Source organism: Salvia hispanica, chromosome 1, assembly GCF_023119035.1.
Source record: "Salvia hispanica cultivar TCC Black 2014 chromosome 1, UniMelb_Shisp_WGS_1.0, whole genome shotgun sequence".
In the NCBI taxonomy this organism is placed as follows: domain Eukaryota; kingdom Viridiplantae; phylum Streptophyta; class Magnoliopsida; order Lamiales; family Lamiaceae; genus Salvia; species Salvia hispanica.
The window spans coordinates 21,658,600-21,681,061 of NC_062965.1; the positions used below are offsets into that span (position 1 = coordinate 21,658,600).

General features: G+C 34.1%; 3 protein-coding genes across 3 annotated transcripts; 2 read left to right on the forward strand and 1 right to left on the reverse strand.

Annotated features, from left to right (window-relative positions):
• Positions 1–3,683: 3,683 nt before the first annotated feature.
• On the forward strand, positions 3,684–7,292 carry LOC125201130 (amidase 1). The gene is made up of 9 exons (XM_048099077.1): positions 3,684–3,828; positions 4,563–4,715; positions 5,347–5,471; positions 5,570–5,695; positions 5,844–6,029; positions 6,294–6,441; positions 6,518–6,686; positions 6,782–6,916; positions 6,990–7,292. The coding sequence occupies exons 1-9, from the start codon at positions 3,710–3,712 to the stop codon at positions 7,125–7,127; spliced, it is 1,299 nt and encodes a 432-aa protein (XP_047955034.1). The 5' UTR covers positions 3,684–3,709; the 3' UTR covers positions 7,128–7,292.
• A 236-nt stretch (positions 7,293–7,528) lies between these two features.
• LOC125201132 (ras-related protein RABF1) lies at positions 7,529–9,969 on the reverse strand. The gene is made up of 8 exons (XM_048099079.1): positions 9,794–9,969; positions 9,435–9,511; positions 8,701–8,784; positions 8,526–8,620; positions 8,314–8,419; positions 8,020–8,109; positions 7,843–7,929; positions 7,529–7,751 (listed from the first exon to the last, which is right to left on the reverse strand). The coding sequence occupies exons 1-8, from the start codon at positions 9,816–9,818 to the stop codon at positions 7,710–7,712; spliced, it is 606 nt and encodes a 201-aa protein (XP_047955036.1). The 5' UTR covers positions 9,819–9,969; the 3' UTR covers positions 7,529–7,709.
• Positions 9,970–16,626: 6,657 nt separating this feature from the next.
• LOC125201131 (probable protein S-acyltransferase 15) lies at positions 16,627–19,499 on the forward strand. Its single transcript, XM_048099078.1, has 7 exons — positions 16,627–16,996; positions 18,014–18,106; positions 18,186–18,287; positions 18,364–18,432; positions 18,657–18,755; positions 18,852–18,947; positions 19,065–19,499. Exons 1-7 carry the CDS (start codon positions 16,724–16,726, stop codon positions 19,158–19,160), a joined length of 828 nt encoding a protein of 275 aa, XP_047955035.1. The 5' UTR covers positions 16,627–16,723; the 3' UTR covers positions 19,161–19,499.
• Positions 19,500–22,462: the final 2,963 nt, after the last annotated feature.

Sequence of the window (22,462 nt, forward strand, 5' to 3'; positions counted from 1 at the left end):
TTAGTAAGTCGTTTTACATGGAAAAACATATTCTATTGTTTTATGCAGAAAAGTGTATGATTCTAGACAATTCTAGAGCTAGTACTAATACTACATTTTATAAAAGGGAAAAAAAAAACTATATCTCAACAAAAAATATCATTAGATCATCTCTAATATATCAAAACTCATTTATGGTGGCAGACGCAGGAAAAAAATTGCGACGGGGACTGAAGTATATGTGTATATACATTTTATTCTCATTCTTGTTAAGGGCTCAATATTGATTTTGAATTTTTAAAAAAAAAATTGAAGTAGAGTAAAAGGGAAAAAAAAAATTTGGGCTTAGGCCCTAACCTTTCTCCATGTGTGTCCGCCTATGGTGTAGTCGTGTAGACAATTTCTCCAACTATATACTAAATCAAACTTACTTTTGAATTTTTCAATGGAAGAACACCATATATATAGTGGGGAGAATTCTTCTTTTGTTCTAGGGTGTTAATTGCATTCCATCTTAATGAAGAAGAATAGATTTGTTCTCACTCAGGGAGTGACGCATAAGCACTGTTACATAACTCTCGTGCGTTTATATTGAGTGACGCATAAGATATATGCGTCTTTAGGTGACGCATAACGATTATGCGTCTTTAAGGGCCTCAGCAACCATTTCTCAAATCTGCCGTAACTGAGGATCAGTGTCATGTTCAGAGGTCAAATGTCATACCCCCTAAGCCATCTCAACCTATATAATACAAAATCATTACAACCAATCTATACAAACTTAAAACTGAATACATTTTTATATACAAAAACATACCAACACTTTCATAGAAGAGGCTGACTCGTTCATCCCAGCAGTTGACTGTGTCCCAGGTTGAGTTAGGTATGACACCGTGATCCTATTGTACCACGCCATATAACCCGGATTAATGCGACCGCCCATGCTCGCCGTTGCATGGTCAAAAGTTGATTGGAACCTCTCGTGTTTCATATCCCACTCATCAATGAAGAATTTATGTTTCTTTGCCCAATCAACACCCTTCATCCCACGACGGTGACTTTTACACAAATGTCCGGCATTCTTTAGCATCCTATCATGGTACTCAGGAATACGCTGGTAGCGGTTAAATTGTCGGCAAACTCGTCCAGCCTCGTGTGCCTCGACAAATGACCAGCACACCAAGTAAGTGTCGCACAAGAAGAATGCAGTCGAATCAATGCAGTAATCAGGCAAGATACAATCTACATACGGTGTCCACAAAAACTACAAATATATAATATAAAAATCATATTAGTTTCATAGTATAGTAAATTCATTAACTAAGACAACAAAAATAAATGTCACCTGGCCGGGACGAATCAGTGATAATTGATCACGATAGTAAGCAACTGAATATCGGGGAGCATTTCCTATTTCAGTAACTCTGTGCCACCTATACATAAAATTAATGTCAAACATTACCAAAGAAAAATAATTAAGTGAGTTATAAGTGAGTTAATGTAAAAAATACATTACTTGGCTCCACACGGGGTATACGGCGTGTGCATAGGCGATATCACAAAGGATGACCTCAAAGTGGGCATTCTTTCCCACGCCCATAGCTGCAAAAGAACCATAGGTCCACCCAAATCTTTTTTCTGCCTGCCTACATAAGCCTAGCATAAATAATGATACAGAAATGCCAAAGCAGCACTACTCCAACTGATATTAGCCACTTGGTTCGGATCGTCAAAGGCAACCACATAAAGGGGACCTTGCACCCTGTGGTGTTTGGTATAATATGTCCCCCTAACAAGATCAGGGCATGTATACGTGCCCTTTGGACGTATGCATAATCATGCAGCCCATCACCCAAAGGTAGCGTCGCTTGGTGGATCAGAGATGTCATTAACAATCCGCCCTGCTTTGTTTCTGTGTCTACGTCAGGTATCCATCCCAACATATCTCGACACTTGATGGGTCAATCTTCATATCCGGTAGGGTAGTCACAGCCAGTGAAAACACGCTCGTCTGCTCTCAAACCCCACAGGCTTTGCACATCCTGTAAGGTTACGGTAGCTTCTCCAACTGGTAGGTGGAAAGAGTGTGTCTCAGGCCTCCAGCGCTCGATCAGGGCAGTGATAAGCTCATTGTCCATCCTCATCGGCCTATTACATTCCAACACGCCTTTGAAACCCCATACATCAAGCCAATACTTCACATTTTCATGTATTGGCACTGCCCAAACCTTACTTTCCATCCGACGAACTCTGAAAACATTTGATGTGCCATCAGCCATCAATGAGGCTGAAATGTGTTCGTTTTGATGAAAAGAGTAGTGATGGATCCTCAGGTCCATAGCATAACTGTCTCAGAACATAGAGATGCCATCTGCTTAATATCAACAATTATAAAACATAGCATAAGTAGAAAATCTACATATCCAATAATCTCCAACATATCAATCAGAGATGTCATTAACAAAACTAACATATTAGACGGACCAAGATATTGTAAAGCATATGAGTAAATATTGCAACTTCAACTTGAAAAACATTGTAAAACACAACCAAGATTCAAATTTTATCATAAAAACTCAACAATCCAACATAAATTGCAACTTCAATTGAAAAGCAAAAAACTATATTTCAATTTGAGTAACATATAACCAAGATTCAATTTTTAGCTTTGTAAAAAGAGGCACAATTAAAAAAAAAATTGAATCAATTACTTCTACCCCTTGCATTATATACATGTGAAACACACAAATAGGGAACAAAACAACAAAAATCAACCCTAAATTCATCAATTTCATCATAAAGCCTAATTTTGCTAAATTAGGGAAAACCTACAAACACAAAGCAATAAATGATGAATGTAGTGAAATAGAAGAACAATTACTGGAATATATTTGCAAAATGGTTGAAATCCGCCGGAAAAGGATAGTATTTCGCCGGAAAAGCCGCTGGAACGCTTGAAGTCGCCGCTGTCTGCTCGCGATTTGGAAGTGAGAGATTCTCGCTGCTGCTTCTGCTTCTGCCCGTTTTAAAATTCACACACAGACGCATCTTCTTTATGCGTCATTATGCAAAGACGCATAATGGTTATGCGTCACCCCTTAAAGACGCATAATCGTTATGCGTCACCTAAAGACGCATATATCTTATGTGTCACTCAATATAAACGCACGAGAGTTATGTGTTTCATTAACAGTGACGCATAATGCTTATACGTCACTCCCCGAGTGGGAACAAATTTATTCTTCTTCATTAAAATGGAATGCAATTAACACCCTAGAACAAAAGAACAATTCTCTCATATATAGTGTTACTGCAAAACTTATGTAAAACAAATATTTAACAATAATGTAAATTTTAAATATGGTGTAAATATTTGGAGTAAAACAATTTTTTGATGTGACACGACAAAAAAGTGGTTCGAGAGTGAATACAACTTTATTAGCTTTTAATACTAATTATTTTATTTTATTTTCCACTTGATACAATACTCCATTGTTTTCCAAATATGTTTATGTACTCCTTCTTTACAAATTCTAATCAATAAAATTAATTTAATTAATTTTTACATAAATGAAAATTTATTATATTTTGGGCAATGGTAAATATTTATTTGAAAACAAACAATGCTTGTGATGTTGTGATGTGACGCATTTGTAATATTCAAGAATTTTAATTGATTAATGAGATTTTTAGATAAGCTGAAATCATTTTAGAGAGAAAGAGGGAGAAAATGGCGAGGAGCTTATCGGCAACAGATTATGGAGCGTTCATGGAGAAATTCACTCTTCTGCCTCACTCTTCGTCTCAGCATCTTCCCCTAGCTTCCCTTACCTTTGCTGTTAAAGATATGTCAGTCTCTCTCTCTCTCTCTCTTCATTTTTATGAATGATTGATTGTGTGAATTGAGATTGCTTCTTTATCTAAATAAAAACTGTTTTCTTTAACAATATCACTGTGAATTGTGAAATGAAATTGGGGTTGATTTTACCTGCCTTTTTATTTGTGGTGATTGTTGTGGTATTTAGTTTGTTAGGATATGGAAAGTGCTCAAAAGTGAAATCATCAACAAATTGCAAACAATGTAAAGTTTGTTTATTTGAAAACAAGATTTGGATGTCACGTGAAGAACTGAAATTGGGACAGATATTAACCATTTTGACAAAAATGTAGTGCCAAATAGTTACTTCTTCCGCCCCAGCATAAGTGAGACGTTTCATTTTCGCACCAGTTTTGGAAAAATGGTGATAAATAGTTAAAGTGGATATAAAATTAAGTAAGAGAGAGAATACTATAGATTATTCTCTCTTACTTAATTAAACAGGTCAAAAAATGAAACATCTCGCTTAGTCTGGGACGGAGGGAGTACAAAGCGTGGGTGGATACCATATACTTCTTCCGTCCCATTCAAATCGAAGTATTTCCCTTCCGGTACAAGATTTATGCAGTGTTGTTTAGAATGCTAAGGCGAGAGAGGATAAAGTAGAGATAGCGGTCACTTTGAGTGGAACATTCTATGAAGGGAAATGTGTTACTTTGAGTGGGACGAATGGAGTATTTGCTAATTTCTCGATATTGGTCACCAGATTCGACGTGGAGGGTCATGTCACGGGCTTCGGGAACCCGGACTGGGCGAGGACGCACTCGGCTGCCTCAGTGACTGCCCCGGCCGTGCTGTCCATGCTCGAGGCCGGCGCAACATGTGTTGGCAAAACAGTGATGGACGAAATGGCTTACAGGTTTGTCCCATCAAACCATAGAAACACCTTATATGTTTATAACTCTATTTTCTTGATATTATTCATAGTCAAACACTCCATGAAAAAAAGACCTCAAATCTTGATTCTAACTGAATTTCTCACCAAACTAGTTTGACCAGTTCAGCAACATTTGTGTAGTCATGAAATAGTTTTTCTTGCAGAAATGAGTGTTAGTTATCATGACATAATAGGCTACTTTTGGAAAAATTCTTTGTTTTCTGATGTAAGAGGTAGTGACTTATTTGGAAAAGAAAAAACTAATCATCTGACTTTTTTGAAGTTGCTATCATAGAATTATCACTGTCTAAGTTTGCTTGTGTCAACTAAGTTTGTTGGAGACTTGGAGAGATTTTTTAGTAAATTTTGAACTTCAGCAAGAATACTACTCACTGAGGTGAATCACGAACTATCCAAGCACTACAAGATAGTTCGAAAGAGGAAGACATGGAGTTACGAGAGATAGGGAAGACAACGAGAGATAGAGAAATAGAGTATTTGTTTAGTACTTCTTGCTTGATTTCTTTTCAACTGCATCACGCATATTCAAATTAAACATGGAATAAAAAATCGTGAAGACAAGGATGACACTACGCTCGTATTTTCATGGCAGCATAAATGGTGAAAATGTGCATTATGGAACACCGAGAAATCCATGTGCAGCAGATAGAGTGCCCGGAGGCTCCTCCAGTGGTTCCGCTGTAGCAGTTGGAGCAACACTTGCGGATTTCTCCTTAGGCAAATTTCTCTTATCCTTTTTTAGTAGTAGTCCCAAATTTGATGGATTCCCGAATCCAATATTATCAGCTTGTTTGGATCATCTTTATTTTTTTCAGGTACTGATACTGGAGGAAGTGTGAGGGTTCCAGCTTCATACTGCGGAATCTACGGCTTCCGCCCCTCTCACGGCCTCGTCTCCACATCCGGAGTCACACCAATGGCTCAGAGCTTCGACACAGTCGGTAATTGGTCAAGATATTCAGATCCACAGCTTTTGTTTTAGTAGAAACATCTATGATTTTTTACATCTCTGTTGAATGGATGAGAAACGTCTTACCAACTAAGATGCGCTTTATTTGACATGAATTTCTATGTAAACGTTTTATTCAGGGTGGTTTGCTAGGGGTCCGGTTATATTGAAGAAGGTCGGGAAGGTTCTGCTGCAACTGCAAGATGATCATAATGCCAGTAGAGTTGATCAGCTTATTGTCGCACAAGATTGTTTCGATCTCGTAAACATCCCTCCTCGCCAGCTCAAAGATGTTCTCACAACCTCTGTCGAGAAACTATATGGAAGTAAGCCTTACTAATCCATTTTCGTGATTCTTTCTTGTCGACTTTGGCCAATTAATATCCAAACTATGCAAATCTGTTTTTGTCCCGGTACTTGAAAGTTGAGAAGGATCGTCGTGATGGACCAGAATATGACCGAACTATTCATTTTCTGGCAATTCGTTCTTTTATTTTTGTTTTGAGTGTACCTCCCCGACTTATTGGTCAGAGTGGAAGTGTCTTACTGACTAAGCTAAGTTGCATTTCGTCGTCAAATATTTGGTGCAGGTCAGATAATACGATACACGAATTTGGGTGATTTCGTTGAATCAAAACTCCCAAATCTAAAGGTTTTCATGAACACAACTAGTGAAGCAAAAAAGGATAATATACCATCATTAGCAGCTCTCTCAACAGCAATGAGATTGCTTCAAAGGTGCATACTGTTAATATTTTCATCTCAATATGTATATCTACATTGGTTGAATGAAAATTTGATGATTGAAGACCAGGCATGAGTTCAAGAACAATCATGGCGAATGGATCGAGTCAGTCAAGCCCAGTTTAGGCCCCGGTATATCGGAACGAGTCTGGGAAGCTGTCAAATCTACGGATGAAAATATCGACGTGTGTCGTTCCCTCCGTGGTGAGCTGCGTGCAGCTCTCGATGATCTATTGGGGGTAAGCTTGCTTGTTTTTTATCGAGTCGGATCCTTTGTCGTATCATTGTGCAAGTAACCAAAGATGAGTAAACAGAATGACCATGTTTGATACAGGATTTTGGCATCTTGGCGATGCCTACGGTTCCAGGGCCACCACCGAAACTACAAACGGACCCAACGACATTGGAAAGCTTTCGCGCCAAGGCCTTCAGCTTGCTTTCTGTATCCGGCGTGTCCGGTTTGTGCCAGGTTCTTCTCTCTCTCCATCAACCTCTCTCTTTCCCTTCGTTTTTCGCTCATAAAAACTGTGAATATCGAGCAGGTGAGCATACCGTTAGGTACGTACGAAGATCTTCCGGTCGCCGTTTCTTTGGTGGCGAAACATGGCTCAGATGGGTTCTTGCTAAGCTTTGTGGAGACTCTTCACAAAGCTCTCAAGGAGGAATGCATACTTTCTTGAGGTTTTCTTGAAGTGTTTGTAAAACTCTATTTCCAAACTTTTAAAATAAAAAAAAAATTATAACAGAACTCGCCCTAAATTTATGATTTTGAAGGCCATATTTATAACATTATTGTAATCAATTTCACAATTTTTCTCCTGCATAGAAAATCAAATATTGCAAAAGTGTGTTGTAGGTGATGATATTTACAAGTTGTGGGCAAAAATGTACTTGTTTGTAGATCAACAATGAATAAACACACCTCATACAATCAACATACATTGCTAAATACTTTCTTCATACATCCAACGTGATAAGACACAAATTATGCAGGTAAAAAGGCATATGTATACACATATTTTATGCCAGAAGAATAAGAAGCAAGAACAAGAGTCAGCTGGTGAGCCCGATACAACAAACGTGTAAAAGGTCGTTATATTATACATCCATCGTAACAGTCATAAATATAAGGAGTCGCGGTTTTGCTAGTCAACAAGAATGCGTGTACAACAAAAACAACAGTTAGAATATACATTTAAATGCAAGGCGAATGGAGGTACCCCACCCGCGTTGCATATAATTGGATTCTGTGATCTAAAGAGTCACGAGGGAGGAGCTGGACGCGGTAGCCTCTTGGCGATTTCCTGGAAAACCGAAACATCATGAAATCGAAGAATGTCAGCAAGCTGCAAGGGAAAGGAAATTCAAAGGAAGTGTGGAAATATGTGAATGCACCTCAAAGAGCTGGTTTATGTTGTCTGCCGTCTTTGCAGATGTCTCAATAAAATACATTCCATTCTTCTCCGCATAATCAATTCCATCCTTCGCGAATGCAAGAAAACATCATGCATATTCAGAAATGACATACGTTAAAGCAACAGAATTGAATCCAATGTATATATGCTGCTTTACCTGAGTTGGTACTTCTCGTTTTTCATTTAGATCTGCTTTGTTGCCAACTAAAGCCATGACTATATCCGGACTACCGTGTTTTTGTAATTCCTACTTAAATCAAAATAGACAATATGATAAGGTGATGGTTTTCCAGAACCATGGCAACTATTGTAAATGATAAGAATTCTGAAACTCGGGTATTAGAAATAAAAATTGGAAACTTTATACTAGCTATTTCCTTGTGTTACATCTCATCACGAACGCCAACTGCGCTAATCATTGCACAGAACATATTAAGTTAATAAAACATACCTTGACCCAATACTGGGCCTTGTGAAATGATTCTGGACTAGTTATATCGTAAACAATGATGGAAACCGCAGCTCCTCTGTAATACAGCGGTGCCAGAGCTGCATACCTGAGTGGAAACAAGAGCATAGGTCGATAAAGGTAGGACATTCTTCCCATAATGACACGAACGAATAAACAATATGGTATACCAAGTAATATCAACTTAAAGATACCTTTCTTGCCCTGCAGTGTCCCAAATTTCAAATTTCACAGTAGTAGAATCCTGTAAGGCTATAGTCTGAGACAAAAAGGATGCTCCGATGGTGACCTGAATCGTGAAAGCATTAAAAGTTCAAATTAGTTACTCAGAAACATATACGATCCAAAAATCAATTATGTTTCTATTACCTTGGACGTTGGATCGAACTGGCCACGAACAAATCGAAGAACAATGCAACTTTTCCCAACACCGGAATCACCTAACAGCACCAACTGCAGACATCAAGAATAAAATGAGTGCCAAAGATCAGATCTTTTTGTTCTTTTGCTCCACATTATTAAAACATACTAATGTGATACTAAACAAAGAGGAAAATATTGTCTGTGCCCATACCGATTAAATTGCAAAGTTCAACCGACCGGACCCAACTCATTAAATTGAACATGGGTTGACCAAAGAGGCAAATTATTTACTCAAGCTACAGATTCTTATCTCCCATTCAATAATGGTACCAAATCAAGAAGAAAGTATGTAAAGACCCTTAGTATCCAACTATCCATATGAAACCACACATATTGCCCATAACATTGACTTCTCAATGAGCCAAAAAAATCATTCAGACACACCCAACACCTCATAGACTAAACAAATTGAGCTCAAAGTCACATAATACACGGATTAATACCTAAACCTACATCTCCAGCCACACTATTCTAATCCACATCTCACCCATCAAAATTATTCCTTTGTAACCTACGGCATCCATCCTTCGCCAAATACTTCGAATTTACCACAAAATTGAAAAGTCTTAACAGCTTCAAATTTATTCCACCAGATCCTTACATGCTTCCTAATGAATTAGCAAAAAACACTTACTACAAAGCATGATCAACCATCCAAAATCAAGCAAAACAATATTCACCTTAACTTTCAGGTTCTTCGGGTCATTCGCCCCACCATTATCGATGTTAACACCCCCGATCTGCCCAGCACTTCTAGCTGCAAAACACGATTCAACATAAAACTCTAAAACACACCGATTAAGCTATCAAACATCCGAAAATCTCCTAAAATCCCAAGTTTATAGCTACCAAATCAGCTGAATTACTCCATGAACCGTTATCAAACATCGATTTCAATCTAGTCTTAACACAATCAATCAATAATTCGCGAATAAAACGGCCCTTATTCCGTGAAAATAATTATTCGAACATTGAATTAGGGGAAATAGGTAGATTCATTAAGAAATATCGATTGGAAACCTAAAATTTTGAAATTCACCTGGAGCTGACGAAGCGCAACCCATGGAGGAGCGGATCGCCGGGTGTTGAGATTATAGCTACACGTATGTATCGGCGTCGATCTCAATTGCAAATCACAGCAAAGGCTGAGAGCTGATGATTTTCGTAATGCGATAGAATCTATGATTGGAATGTGCGTGTGTGTATGTGAGAGAGAAAATTAATAAATTAGGTTTTTTCTCTTAGAAAAACGAAATAGGAGTATTACAATTTCCTAATGACATTAATTTGTCAAATTATTCATAATATATCAAATTTTGAATAAAATAAGAATATATTATCAAATAAATTATGAAAGATTATTAAATTTTGGTATATCGCACATTTTTAAAATTTGAAAATAAAATTAGAATATATTATCAAATAATTTACAGTTTTATTTTTAAAAAATTACTATTTATAAAAACATATCTAACTAAAATAAAACATAAATTATCTTTGTGATAACTATTGATAAGTATTTTAATTTATTAATTTAATTATATTTAAATATTTATGGATTAAATGAAAATAATATTTTAATATAAAATAAACATGGTACATAGTAACAAAAATGAGAAAGACTAAAACACCCTTGGAATTACATTTAGGTTAAAAGTGAGGGAAAAGAGTATAAAAGACTCAAAATAGTGAAAAGGGGTCTGAAATGATATTATACCCATACGTAGAGGCTAACAACGCATTTTTTAAAACATAGGTTCCTCTGGCGTTCGACTTGTCATACGTAGGAGCTAATTTTATAGTTCACTCTTTCAGTTAGAAAAATGAAATAGGAGTATTACAATTTCCTAATGACATTAGTTTGTCAAATTATTCATAATATATCAAATTTTGAATAAAATTAGAATATATTATCAAAAATTATGAAAGATTATTAAATTTTGGTATATCGCACATTTTTAAAATTTGAAAATAAAGCAATTATCTAGTTATTCTCTTTTTAGACAAGTTATGCGCTGATGTAAGTAGTCAGTTTAATACATGTGAATAAAACGTTATTTCGAAATTAATGAGCGTTAGTCGTTTTATCCACGTATTTTAAATCAACTACCATATCAGTGCATAATTCGCTGAAAAAATAAAAAAATAAATAATTGTAAAAATCTCAATCTTCATGATGTTTTCTAGATTTTTTAAAAAATGTGTGATATACTACCTTCTTTTTTATATGACAATTTACCCATAATCAAAGGGAAATTGCGGAAAAACTTTGAGTCAAGTTAAAATTTTATAACCAGTCGAAAAAATAGTGTAACTAGCGAGCAGTTTTCAAGTAGGTCAAAAATTCTGACATGGCTAATACAATGCACTCATAGTGCTTGAAAATTTTCCTTTGTTCACAATTTTCCAACACAAGAGTAGCATGAAACATTGAAAAAATAGTGTCACTAGCGAGTAGTTTTTTGAGTAAGTCGAAATTCCGACATGGCTAATATAGTGCACTCTTAGTGCTCGGAAATTTGCTTAGTATCTCCTTGTTCACCGAGCACTATTTCCTTATATAAACTAGTTCGGTGTTTGGTATACACTTTTTTTTTATATAGTGCATGAACCATGCCCTCTTGCTATGCTCCTAACTTACAATAACTACTACTGCTACTATAATAGCAGTATGATATTATATCAAGCAAAACACAGTAGATAAGATCCACATAGAATAAAAAAATTAGAAAACCGACATAATTGAATATTTCTTCAATTTAATAAATGGCAGACAATGAGACAATTGCTACCTAGAGCCACCACATAAATCCACCATTAAACTTAACCAGTAATTGGGACAAATTAAATCAGAACATTCATTCATGCACCCTACTTCACTTAGGACATTCACAAAAACACATAATTATTGGTCAAGCTCAAATTGGCAATCAAATTCAAAGAATTTTCAAATGGTTGGTACAACAATAAAACTTTTTGTGCTATAATTGATATTTGTTCATGCGAATTTTTTTGTCCATTTTCATACAAATATTGATGGGGTTTGAATTTCTATTTGATGTTTATTTGAGTAGACTTGCCAACTTCCTTTTAAGGGGGACAATCCCACCTGACGTGTAATAATTGAGAAAGTGTGTTTTATTTTCCAGTCATTTAATTATTTCTATTTTATATTAAGAGTAAACTATCAAAATAATCCCTGGATTATGCGTTTATCTAGCCAATGAATCCTGAACTTTACAATCCCAGACAATCCTGGACTAAGCATTTATCTCGAAAATGGTCCCTTTTCACTGTTTCGTGACGAAAATACCCTTTTAGGGGGTTTTGGGGAGTTTGGGCAATTTGGTCTTTTTACATTTTAAATATGATATTATTTCATATATGTACTAACTCTGATATTATTTCAAAATTATCATTCTTCTTTCCTTTTGTCATCCTTCACTTTGCTTTTATTTCAAATATTAGATTTAATTTTATAAAATAAAATTTTAATTTTTTTATTTTTAAATATCAATAATTTTTTTAATTATTAAAATTACTATTAAATAACAAATTAATAGTTTTAATCAATATTTGATAGTGTCTAATATTTAATCAATAAGGTACGACGACGCCTTAGTTTTAATCAATATTTAATAGTTTTAATCATAAATAGATCATATAACACGATTTATTCCAAAATAAATATGCATCTAATGTATAGGAGAATTTGACTAAAAATATTATGAAGTTGACTAAATCATGTTATATACTATTTATGATTAAAACTATTAAATATTGATTAAATCTAAGGTGTTGTCGTACCTTATTGACTAAATATTAGACACTATCAAATATTGATTAAAACTATTAATTTGTTATTTAATAGTAATTTTAATAATTTAAAAAATTATTGATATTTAAAAATCAAAAATTTAAAATTTAATTTTATAAAATTAAATCTAATATTGAAATAAAAAAATAAAGTGAAGGATGACAAAAGGAAAGAAGAATGATAATTTTGAAATAATATCGATTTAGTACATAACTGAAATAATATCATATTTAAAATGAAAGACCAAATTGTCCAAACCCTCCAAAACCCCCTAAAAGGGTATTTTCGTCACGAAACAGTGAAAATGGACAATTTTAGAGATAAACGCTTAGTCCAGGCTTGTCTGCGAATATTTTTAAAATCCAGGGTTCATTGGCGAGATAAATCATAGTCCATGGACTATTTTTGTAGTTCACTCGACAATGGATGCAAATTATTATTGATTAGCCAATTTTTAGTGTTACACGCCAATTTTTAATTTAATTACTAACGAGAATAGATTTTCAGTTAACAAGACCTTCGTGTTCGAATCGCTTAATCAAGTTTATCATATAATAATATCAATCGAAAAACGATTATACTTTAATAAGTAGTATTTTGGCTAATTTTGTGATCTCGAATCTTAATAGTAGTATCTTGTAAGAATTAAATTAAACGGGAATCCAACTCTTAGCAAAATTGAATACGAGATGGATCAACATATTAAAACTATCTTGAAATACATAAATTCAAAAATATCAATAATTTTCATACATATATTTAAGTTGTGTATAATTTATAGTACTATTATTGGGTGACATGACATCATGTATGTATATCGTCGACACATTATTAAAAGTATTACGCAACTATACACGAGGCTTGATTATGACAATTAGGAGAAAAAATATTCATTAGATCATATTGTTGATTGTGAGTACAATAGGTTTATTTTATTGAGAATTTGAGATTGTATACGAGTCAATGAAAATTAATCATTTTAATTATAGTAAAATGTCTCGGTCGATTATTACTAACGAAAACCTTAAAAAGTCTCGGGTCGATTATCAATTCGGTACATGATGAAAACAATTCTAAATGATTTCAATATATGATATATCCATCACTCTCTCATATGTACATATATCGTCCATTTGCGTCGCCTTTAATTTATACTCCCTCCGTTCCATAACAATGGAAGCGTTTCTGTTCGGCGCGGAGATTAAGAAAAATTGTGTTAGATGAGTTAAGTAAAGAGAGAATAAAATGGAAAATAAAAAAGGTAGAGAGATGGAGAGAGAAAAAAATAAGAGAGAGTGTGAAGTATGTGTGGAAAAATGTGTTGATTTTTACTAAAAAGGAAAATGACTCTATTGCTATGGAACGCACCAAAATAGCAAAATGACTCTATTATTATGTAACGGAGAGGGAGTAGTATTTTTAAAGAATATAAGGATAATATTACCATGTGCACGATATTAATAACTAGTCACAACATATAATATAAGATTGACATTTTTTTTTGTTTAATTATAGCTATTCATGGAAATACTTGTATATATCATGATCGGGTAATGATAAAATGCAAACTTATATATTATACAAACTCAAAACTTCCCAACACAGCTTCAACACAGTTTCAATACAATATCAACACAATGTAAAATTTCAAGATTTTAATGTCAACACAATATCAATCATTGACTACCGTTGAAATTCTGTTGACATTTTTATGTTGATGTTTTTTTGTGATCTGTTGACATTTTTCAATGGTCCAGAGCATAGTTTTGAGTTTGTACAATATTTAGAGTTTCCATTTAATCGCATCCCTATCATCATCCCTATTAGATTTGAAAAGGCAAAACAAAATTATGATCACTGTATATTAACATCGAAATAGCTCCGATAATACCATATGTTGTTTAATTCACTTGCTACAAACTATATATTGTAATATTGGTAATATATACGATTATACGTACTACAAAAATAACGTACGAAGATAAATTTTTTCATTGCAACCAACCGAATGTCCGAATAAAATCATCATAAAATTTATAGATCACGAATTCAGACAACACAAAATACGTTATCAAGATCATTTTTTCATTGTAACTAACCGAATGTTTGAATAAATGATCACAGAATTTAAAGATCACGAATTCCGAAAACACAAAATTAATAACGCGTGCCAATATCGATCTTTTCATTGCAACTGACTGAATGTCTGAATAAGTGATCATATGATTTAAAGATCATGAATTTGAATCACACAAGTACTTTATAGTTTATATCAAAACTCGAAACCTTTTTATTTTATCATATGATACAAAACTAATCTAGATTGATTTATAATATAATTATATTATCAAGAATCAGTGCAATCTTGCCAGCAGATGAGCAAGACGATGCAGCGGCGGAGGATGTAAAATCTGGCTCTTTGCTCCTTCACCACGCGGCCGGAGCTCCGCCGGAATGATCTCAGCGGCCCTCTTCCGTGTCTCTCGCAGAAGCTCATTCTTTCTCTTCGTTCGCCGCTGTAGTTGGACGCTAGTGTGTTCGATATATGAGAGATTTGGTAAACTATCTTGATGCTCTTATGGTTATGAGAGGGAGATGGAGAGAGTTGAAGGATAGAGTGCTAAATTACTATCTTGATTCATACATATAAAGGGAGAGAGAGAGAGACATGAGGGAGACATACTAAACTATCTTGATGCTCTTATATAAAATAATTAAATAAAATATAATAAAAATATTACTCCCTCCATTCTGCGGTAGTGGAGGTGTTTCTAACCGGCGGACAATTTAAAAAAATTTGTGTTAAGTGAGTTAAGTAAAAGATGAATAAAGTAGGAAATGAAAAGGTAGAGAGATGAAGAGATAATAAAGTAAGAGAGAGTAAAGTAACTGAGAAGAAATATGTTGACTTTTACTAAAAAGGTAAATGACTCCACTACTATAGAAAGGGGAGAGTACTTTCTTGATTATTTTTTTTATCGTAGAACTTTAAAATAGATGAGTTATCTACCTTGCCAAATAACCTGGTATTCTGTAGTAGGAGAAAGAGATGAAGGAGATATATAGAGTGCTATACAATCATCATGCTTTTAATGTGTGTGCAAGAGAAAGAGAGAGAACAATTATCTAGTGCATGCTCTTATATGTTATCAGATCAGAATGTGTGTGCTCTTTTGGGTGTTTGTGTGTATGTGCGTGGCTGAGAGAGCTTCATTTTAGGTTAAGTTTGAGTGTTGTTGTAATTTATGAATGTATTGTTGAATTTCATTATCTAGTGAATGGATTGTTTTGGTTGATTTTATTTTAAAAGAATATATGGTGGGACACAATCACACCATGCACTTCACTTAAAGGAATTTGATTGACGATATATAGCACTCGAAAAATGAATTGGAACTTAGCATTTTATTAGTAAATAAATGAAAAAGTGATTTAGAGCATTATTGAAACTATTGAATTGGAGACAAAAATATAGACATGTGAATAAAATAAACCAACTCAAAGTTTTCCATTGCACATGGCACAATAGTGTGTTTGTCAAAGTTTATGTCAAGTGACAAGTGATGTTTTATAATAGAATTGCAATGGATTTTTAATTTTGTAATAAAATTTATTTTTATGAGTTTCGAATTTTGAAATATTATTACTCTTATATACACTTTAAATAATTATCGATTCAAATTTATATAAATGATTCCATCAAAAAGGAAAAAAATGTATCCAATACTGACAAGTCAAGTGCAAACTAAATGGAAGGTCGGAAGTCAGTCGGATGTCCAAGCAAACTCTAGCCTGAAAAATGATACTCGAGTTTAGTTCAAGCCTAAGAATACTTTGACGAGCCTAGCTCAAGCATGTTTGTATTCGGATCAACTAGACTAGTCTACAATTAAAATTACCATTATTTTAGTTCGACTCGATTTGATTCGAGTCGACTCGCCTTGAATTAATGTTGATTTTAAATTTTTGGACCTGTAGTAGATCTATTAAAATTGGGCTCATTGATATCTTCTAAATTAAATGGGCTATTTTATTAAAAAGGGGCTAAAAGTGGATGAATTTTCTAAATCGACCAAATATTTCCTGAATCTACTGTTTGCCCCAAATTTGAAGATACGAAGTTGTGATGATTACTGAAAAAGTTTCCCCAAAATGAAGCTGAAAAGATTTGTTTCAATCCCAGTTTTATCAGTAATTACTCTAGTTGGATTCGTTTACTACATGACCGTGTTTGTGTTCATTGAAGATTGGATTGGATTGGAGAGCTCAGCTGGATTTCTCAACTCTTTGATCTTCACTGCTTTGGCTTCTCTGTGTGTATTTTCGTTTCTAGTGTGTGTTCTAGCGGATCCCGGCGGCGTTCCATCTGGATTTCTCCCTGATGTTGAAGAGAGCTACGCCTCAGATCAGGAAATCAAGAGAAATGTGAGCTGTTTCTACACTCGTTTTAGCAATTTCGAATGAAATTGGGGCAAATTAGGCTTATGTGAAGATTGAATTATTGATTATGCCAATTTATGATCTGTGTTTGTTTGTGTCGGTTTTAGCTTTTCTGTTTCTGGATGAATTCTGTGAAAGTTCATTGCAATTTTCTCTTGAAATAAGAAGAAAGCATACATTTTGTGAATTTTGGGGATTTTAACACCTGCAATTTTAATTTAGGTGTATGGAGCATTAGCAACTCGAAAAATTCGAGATTAGTAGCATTCTTAGGGGTTCCGGAGCAATTCATGGAACTATTAGGTTTGTGCATTTGGTTTCAGAGATGATGTTCTGTTTTGGTGGAATTGATAAACACTGCTGTATCATTTTTAGTTATCCGAAGATTGCTAATCCCTACCTTCGGATGAGATTGAGTGTTTCTACTGTTATTACTTTTCACACTTCTTTTCTATGTCAATGTGAGGGCCAACTTCTGCAGCCTTTTAGGATGAGTAGTTATATTATAATTCAGTGAATAAATAATAATCTCTAGGATCGTATTAGGCATCAACCGGTGACAATTTTCAGTGGTAGTCATTGAATGTCTCCCACGTAGTTTGTGAGTAGTGAGTAAATGAATTTTTCGGTATTTCATTCTTCTCAATAACAAAAGTACATCTGCTGACAGAAAGATCAAATGTTTTTATACCTCCACTAATCAATTAACTTATGTGAATTATCAGGATAACTTAGTCTTCTTGCCACATGTTAATCATAGATAACAAGCTAACAAATATTATGTAGAAAGGAAATGTTACACTGCTAAAATCTGATGATTCTGTGAAACCATGTCCAGTGAGAATCCGAGTTTTCCACCTTTTTTTATTTTATTAGACGTGATTTCTGATTTCCTACCATAAGTGAGAATACTTCACTGGTCAAACTTATGTAGTACAGTATTATTTTTCTAAAATACAAAAGAATCTTGTATCATTCTAATTTAGGATTAATACCTTTCAGGGTGTGGTTCCGAAGAAATGTGATAAGTGTTCGGCATACAAGCCTCCTAGAGCTCATCATTGCCGTGTCTGCAGAAGGTGTGTTCTGAGGATGGTGGGTGCCTTTTAGACGTATCGATTTCTCATGTAGCATCAAAGTCCCATTATTATCTTGTAATCGATCTTCCTTTCAGGATCACCACTGTACCTGGATTAATAACTGTGTGGGACAGAGAAATTATAAGCCGTTTCTTCTTTTAGTCTTCTACGCAACTGCTGCAACCACATACTCTGCGGTATGCATAAACATGTATTTCTATGTACATTAGTTGATGTTTTTTCGTATTATGATTTATTTTTCTCCATTCACAGGCTATCATAATTAGCTGCATAATCAAGGACTGGGATACTGGTGCCAGTTCCACTTCAAAGACCTTTCGAGTAAGTTTCTCTTAGATCTTTATTCTGCCACCAAGTCCATGTCTGTTGCATACTATAATCCAGAACAAGATACTTGGTTGATAGTTCTCCTTTTTAGTCCCTTTCTGTCTATTTAAAATCTAGGATGGCTCATTTTCAGCTCCGAACTAAGCCACAGTGTTTTGTAACCTTAAATCATCTATTGGTTTTTAAGAATGTCTCATTGAGTTGTTTGTAACTTTCAGATTGGTATTGGATCGTGGATTACTGCTTTAAGTTTGACACTTGGAAGTCTCTTAATCTGGAATATATATCTTGCTTCTCATAACATGACAACTATAGAGGTAAGGATCGTGTCTTGACCATTTATCACTACTTCACTCATATCCAACTGTGGTAATGAATTCTAATGAATGGTCTGTCAATGATTTACTTCTCAGTACCATGAGGGAAAACGAGCTGCTTGGTTGGCGAGGAAATCTGGACTGAGCTACCACCATCCTTACGATGTTGGCTTTTACAAAAACACAACCCTGGTCTCACCTTACCTTCTTCTCAGTGCCTACATCTGATTGTCCATAGAAAGGTTTTGTTTCATATCCGAAATATTACCTACGAATATCAGCTGAAGTTGGAATATCTTTCTTGATCAGGTTTTGGGTTCTAATATGCTAAAATGGCTTTGGCCAACGGCAACCAGTCATATCAAAGATGGACTTAGCTTCCCTACCACACGTGAAAGCTCGTAACCCGCATTGATCTTGTAACATCTCCTGAAAACAGCCAATTTCCCTCGACTCGGTTATCTGCAGTATGTGTTGGATCACAGTGGCATCTGCATCTCCTCTGGGTAAAATACCATGTTTATGCTGACTGGGAAAATGCATTCAGACCTCTCTAAATGCTTGATATCATATATGCTCGAAACTGGTAAGTACTATTATTTTGAAAACCATAGACTGTGCTCTCGCAGATCCTAACAATCTCCGCTTAAACTTCATTCAAAACATTGCTGGAGTATATACAAATTCCTTCTGTACAGATTGTATAGTATTTGTCCTCAATTAATCAACTTTGTTGGCAACAAAGCCCTTTTTACTGTCTCTCATTACCAATGCCTGGCATGTAGTCGCTGCTCGAGTTTAGATGATCCAACCGATACTTGTGCATCATAACATGTAGGATTTGTGTCGCATGTGATCTGACACATAATATACATGAATATATACATCGGTCTGTCAGTCGAGCTGATCGGACTATCCTGATTCAGCTGAGATTAGGGAATGAATTAGGGTCTAAAATCTACATATTGTTTCATGTTTAGTTGAATGCAAAAAAATCTGTGAGATGATTGAAAATCTAATGGATGATGAGAGGGGCATTTGATATTCAGACAAAGGCATTTGGCAAGATTGAAAGTGAAACTAACCTTATGTTGTCTAATTGAAGAACTCCCAAATTTGGTTTCAAAGTGCTGTCTTTTACGTCTCCTAACCCTACATGTGGAGAACTTATCCACATTGTGGATTGTGATGTCTACTTCATGATAGATTGACATACATTTTCTTGATTGAACTGGTCTTTCAAGATTAAATTGTCACGTGAGTATTAATTTTGTTAAGGGGGATGATAACACTCATCAGCCAGAGCTAATCCTATGTCGCATTATTTTAAGGTTAAGTACAGTGATGTATCTATCCAACTAATAAATATTCATAAGACTTAATTTTGTCCAATCCATCAAGTTGGACACCATCAATGAGTTTACAGCTCTGATGTGATTCTTTATACTTCTTCCGTCCTATAAAAATATGAACAATTAAAATGACACGAGAATTAATGCATAATTGGTAAAGTAAGAGAGAGGATGTGAAGGGTAGTTAAAGTATGTGTTTAATTTTGTAATAGTGGATCGTAGTATAAGTTGTAAATAAATTGATGTATATATATAATGAGTTGAGGATAACATTCCATGAATATAAATGCTCATACTTTTGTGGGACGGATGAAAATGAAAAATGCTCATATTTTTATTGGACGGAGGATGTGTAAGAATGCTAAGAAGGCAAAACCGTTGAGCCAGGCAAGGATTAGCCTGGCTCAAGACCACCAAGCCAACAAGGGAAGTTGGGTAGGATCAGGCCCATCTTTGGGGGTTATTTGCCCGTCCGAAAACGTCAATAGTTTTCAGGCCATCCGTGGGCTTACTGCTTACATAAACTTTTTAGGTCATTTTCGATGACAGACGTTTTTCGACCTTAAAAAAAAGGCTAAAATTTTGGGACGAATTATATTCAAAATTTATATTACTAGTGTGGAACAAAAGGAACTGAGTCATAGTGACATTGGTTGGTAAACCAAATTATGTTGTGGTATCATTATGGTTCAAAGATAAGTATAAGTCAAAACTATATTAGAAAAAGAAAATCGAATTGAAATTAATCAAGAAGCGTTTGGATAATGCTAGAAAGTGATGTCAAGGTTGTCCTAGAACATTAAAGATGTCACAAGAGTATTTGAGATCCACTTTTCAGATTTAAACGATTGATGTGGACATGTGATTAATGAAGTAAAGAAAGATTTAGCTCATCAAATTTAAACATTAAATCTTTCGATTCTCAGGTTAGATTCTTTGAATTTCAAATGAAAAAATAAAGGAGTGGAATAGATTTTTACTTTATCGATGAGATCAGTGAAAAATGCAAGGATGTGTGGTCTATTTGCTTTTGTTTCTTGTGTTCATATGTTAATTTTTTACAGTAGATTTGGATTGAATATATTGCTTTCATTATTTTTATAAGTATTTTTATTATGTCATTGTTCTATTAGTCATAGTTGAGTATTTTATAACACTTAAAAAACTATTTTTGTATTTTATATAAGAGACAAATGGAGGGAGTTGATGATATCAACATCTACCTAAACTTAAGATAATGTTGCCTTAAAAAAAATACTCATACAATAGGTTAGTTGATGATGCTATTTGCTGTTTTTTCTTGCAATGTATAAAGACTATATAGACCTTGAGACGATAATTACCATCAATTTATTTATTTTTAATGGATGACATCAAAGATTTTGCTTTTGTAGCATCTACTAATTGGGCACGAGATTTGTGTGATTAATCCTAATTTGGTTGGACCACATAGTTTGTGGCATACACTTGTACATTTAACTACACAATAAACAATATTATATGTCAATTATGAAAGGTAAATTATGAGCTCAAGTTGATGTGGTAAGCCAATCAAAGGTAAAAGTAAAAAAGGACTAGAATTTGGAATCTTCAAAGATTCATGATTCATCCACTTTCAAATAAATAAAAAGATTCATAATTTTTGCTCTTAATAAATAAATTTTCCAAGGTTTGTGGTAAAGATTCATCAACAAATAAAATGACCAATAACTTTTTCTCTTACTAAATAAATATTCCAAGGCTTGTATTAATTGGTAAAATAATTTTCTTATAAGAAATAAGTCGGGAGTTTTGAATTATCATAACCATGATTATAAATGGGAAATTATTATTTATTTTATTTGAAAAATCTGAATAAATTATTGGAGTTCGAATCATCAACAATAATAAATAAAAGTATTATTATCTTGATACCATTATTAGATGTCTGCACTTTATTGGGCATGAACAGCATATTAAAGGTATTTACTTGTGATCTCAATGTTTGAATTAAATAATCCTTTAATGAGTAGATGATTTCATGTAACGTAACACTAACTTAATTGAAGGTGCTCAACTCATAACTGTGCATGTCAAATTGTAGATTATACTTTTAATTATCCTTTTATTATATTACTAAGAGTAATTATAATTTATATTATGACCTTTAATTAATACTACTTTTCACTGTCGCTTGAAATGATTGAATAATCCTACAAGAATATCTAAAACCATTTTATTTATTGAAGTTGAAAATAGAAAAAATTATCTTAAAGTAAGGACATATACACCTAAAAATTTAAAGATGGCTAAATAAATTGGAAAAAAAATCGAAGTTTAGCCTAAAAAATAATAAATCAAAATGAATGATATAGT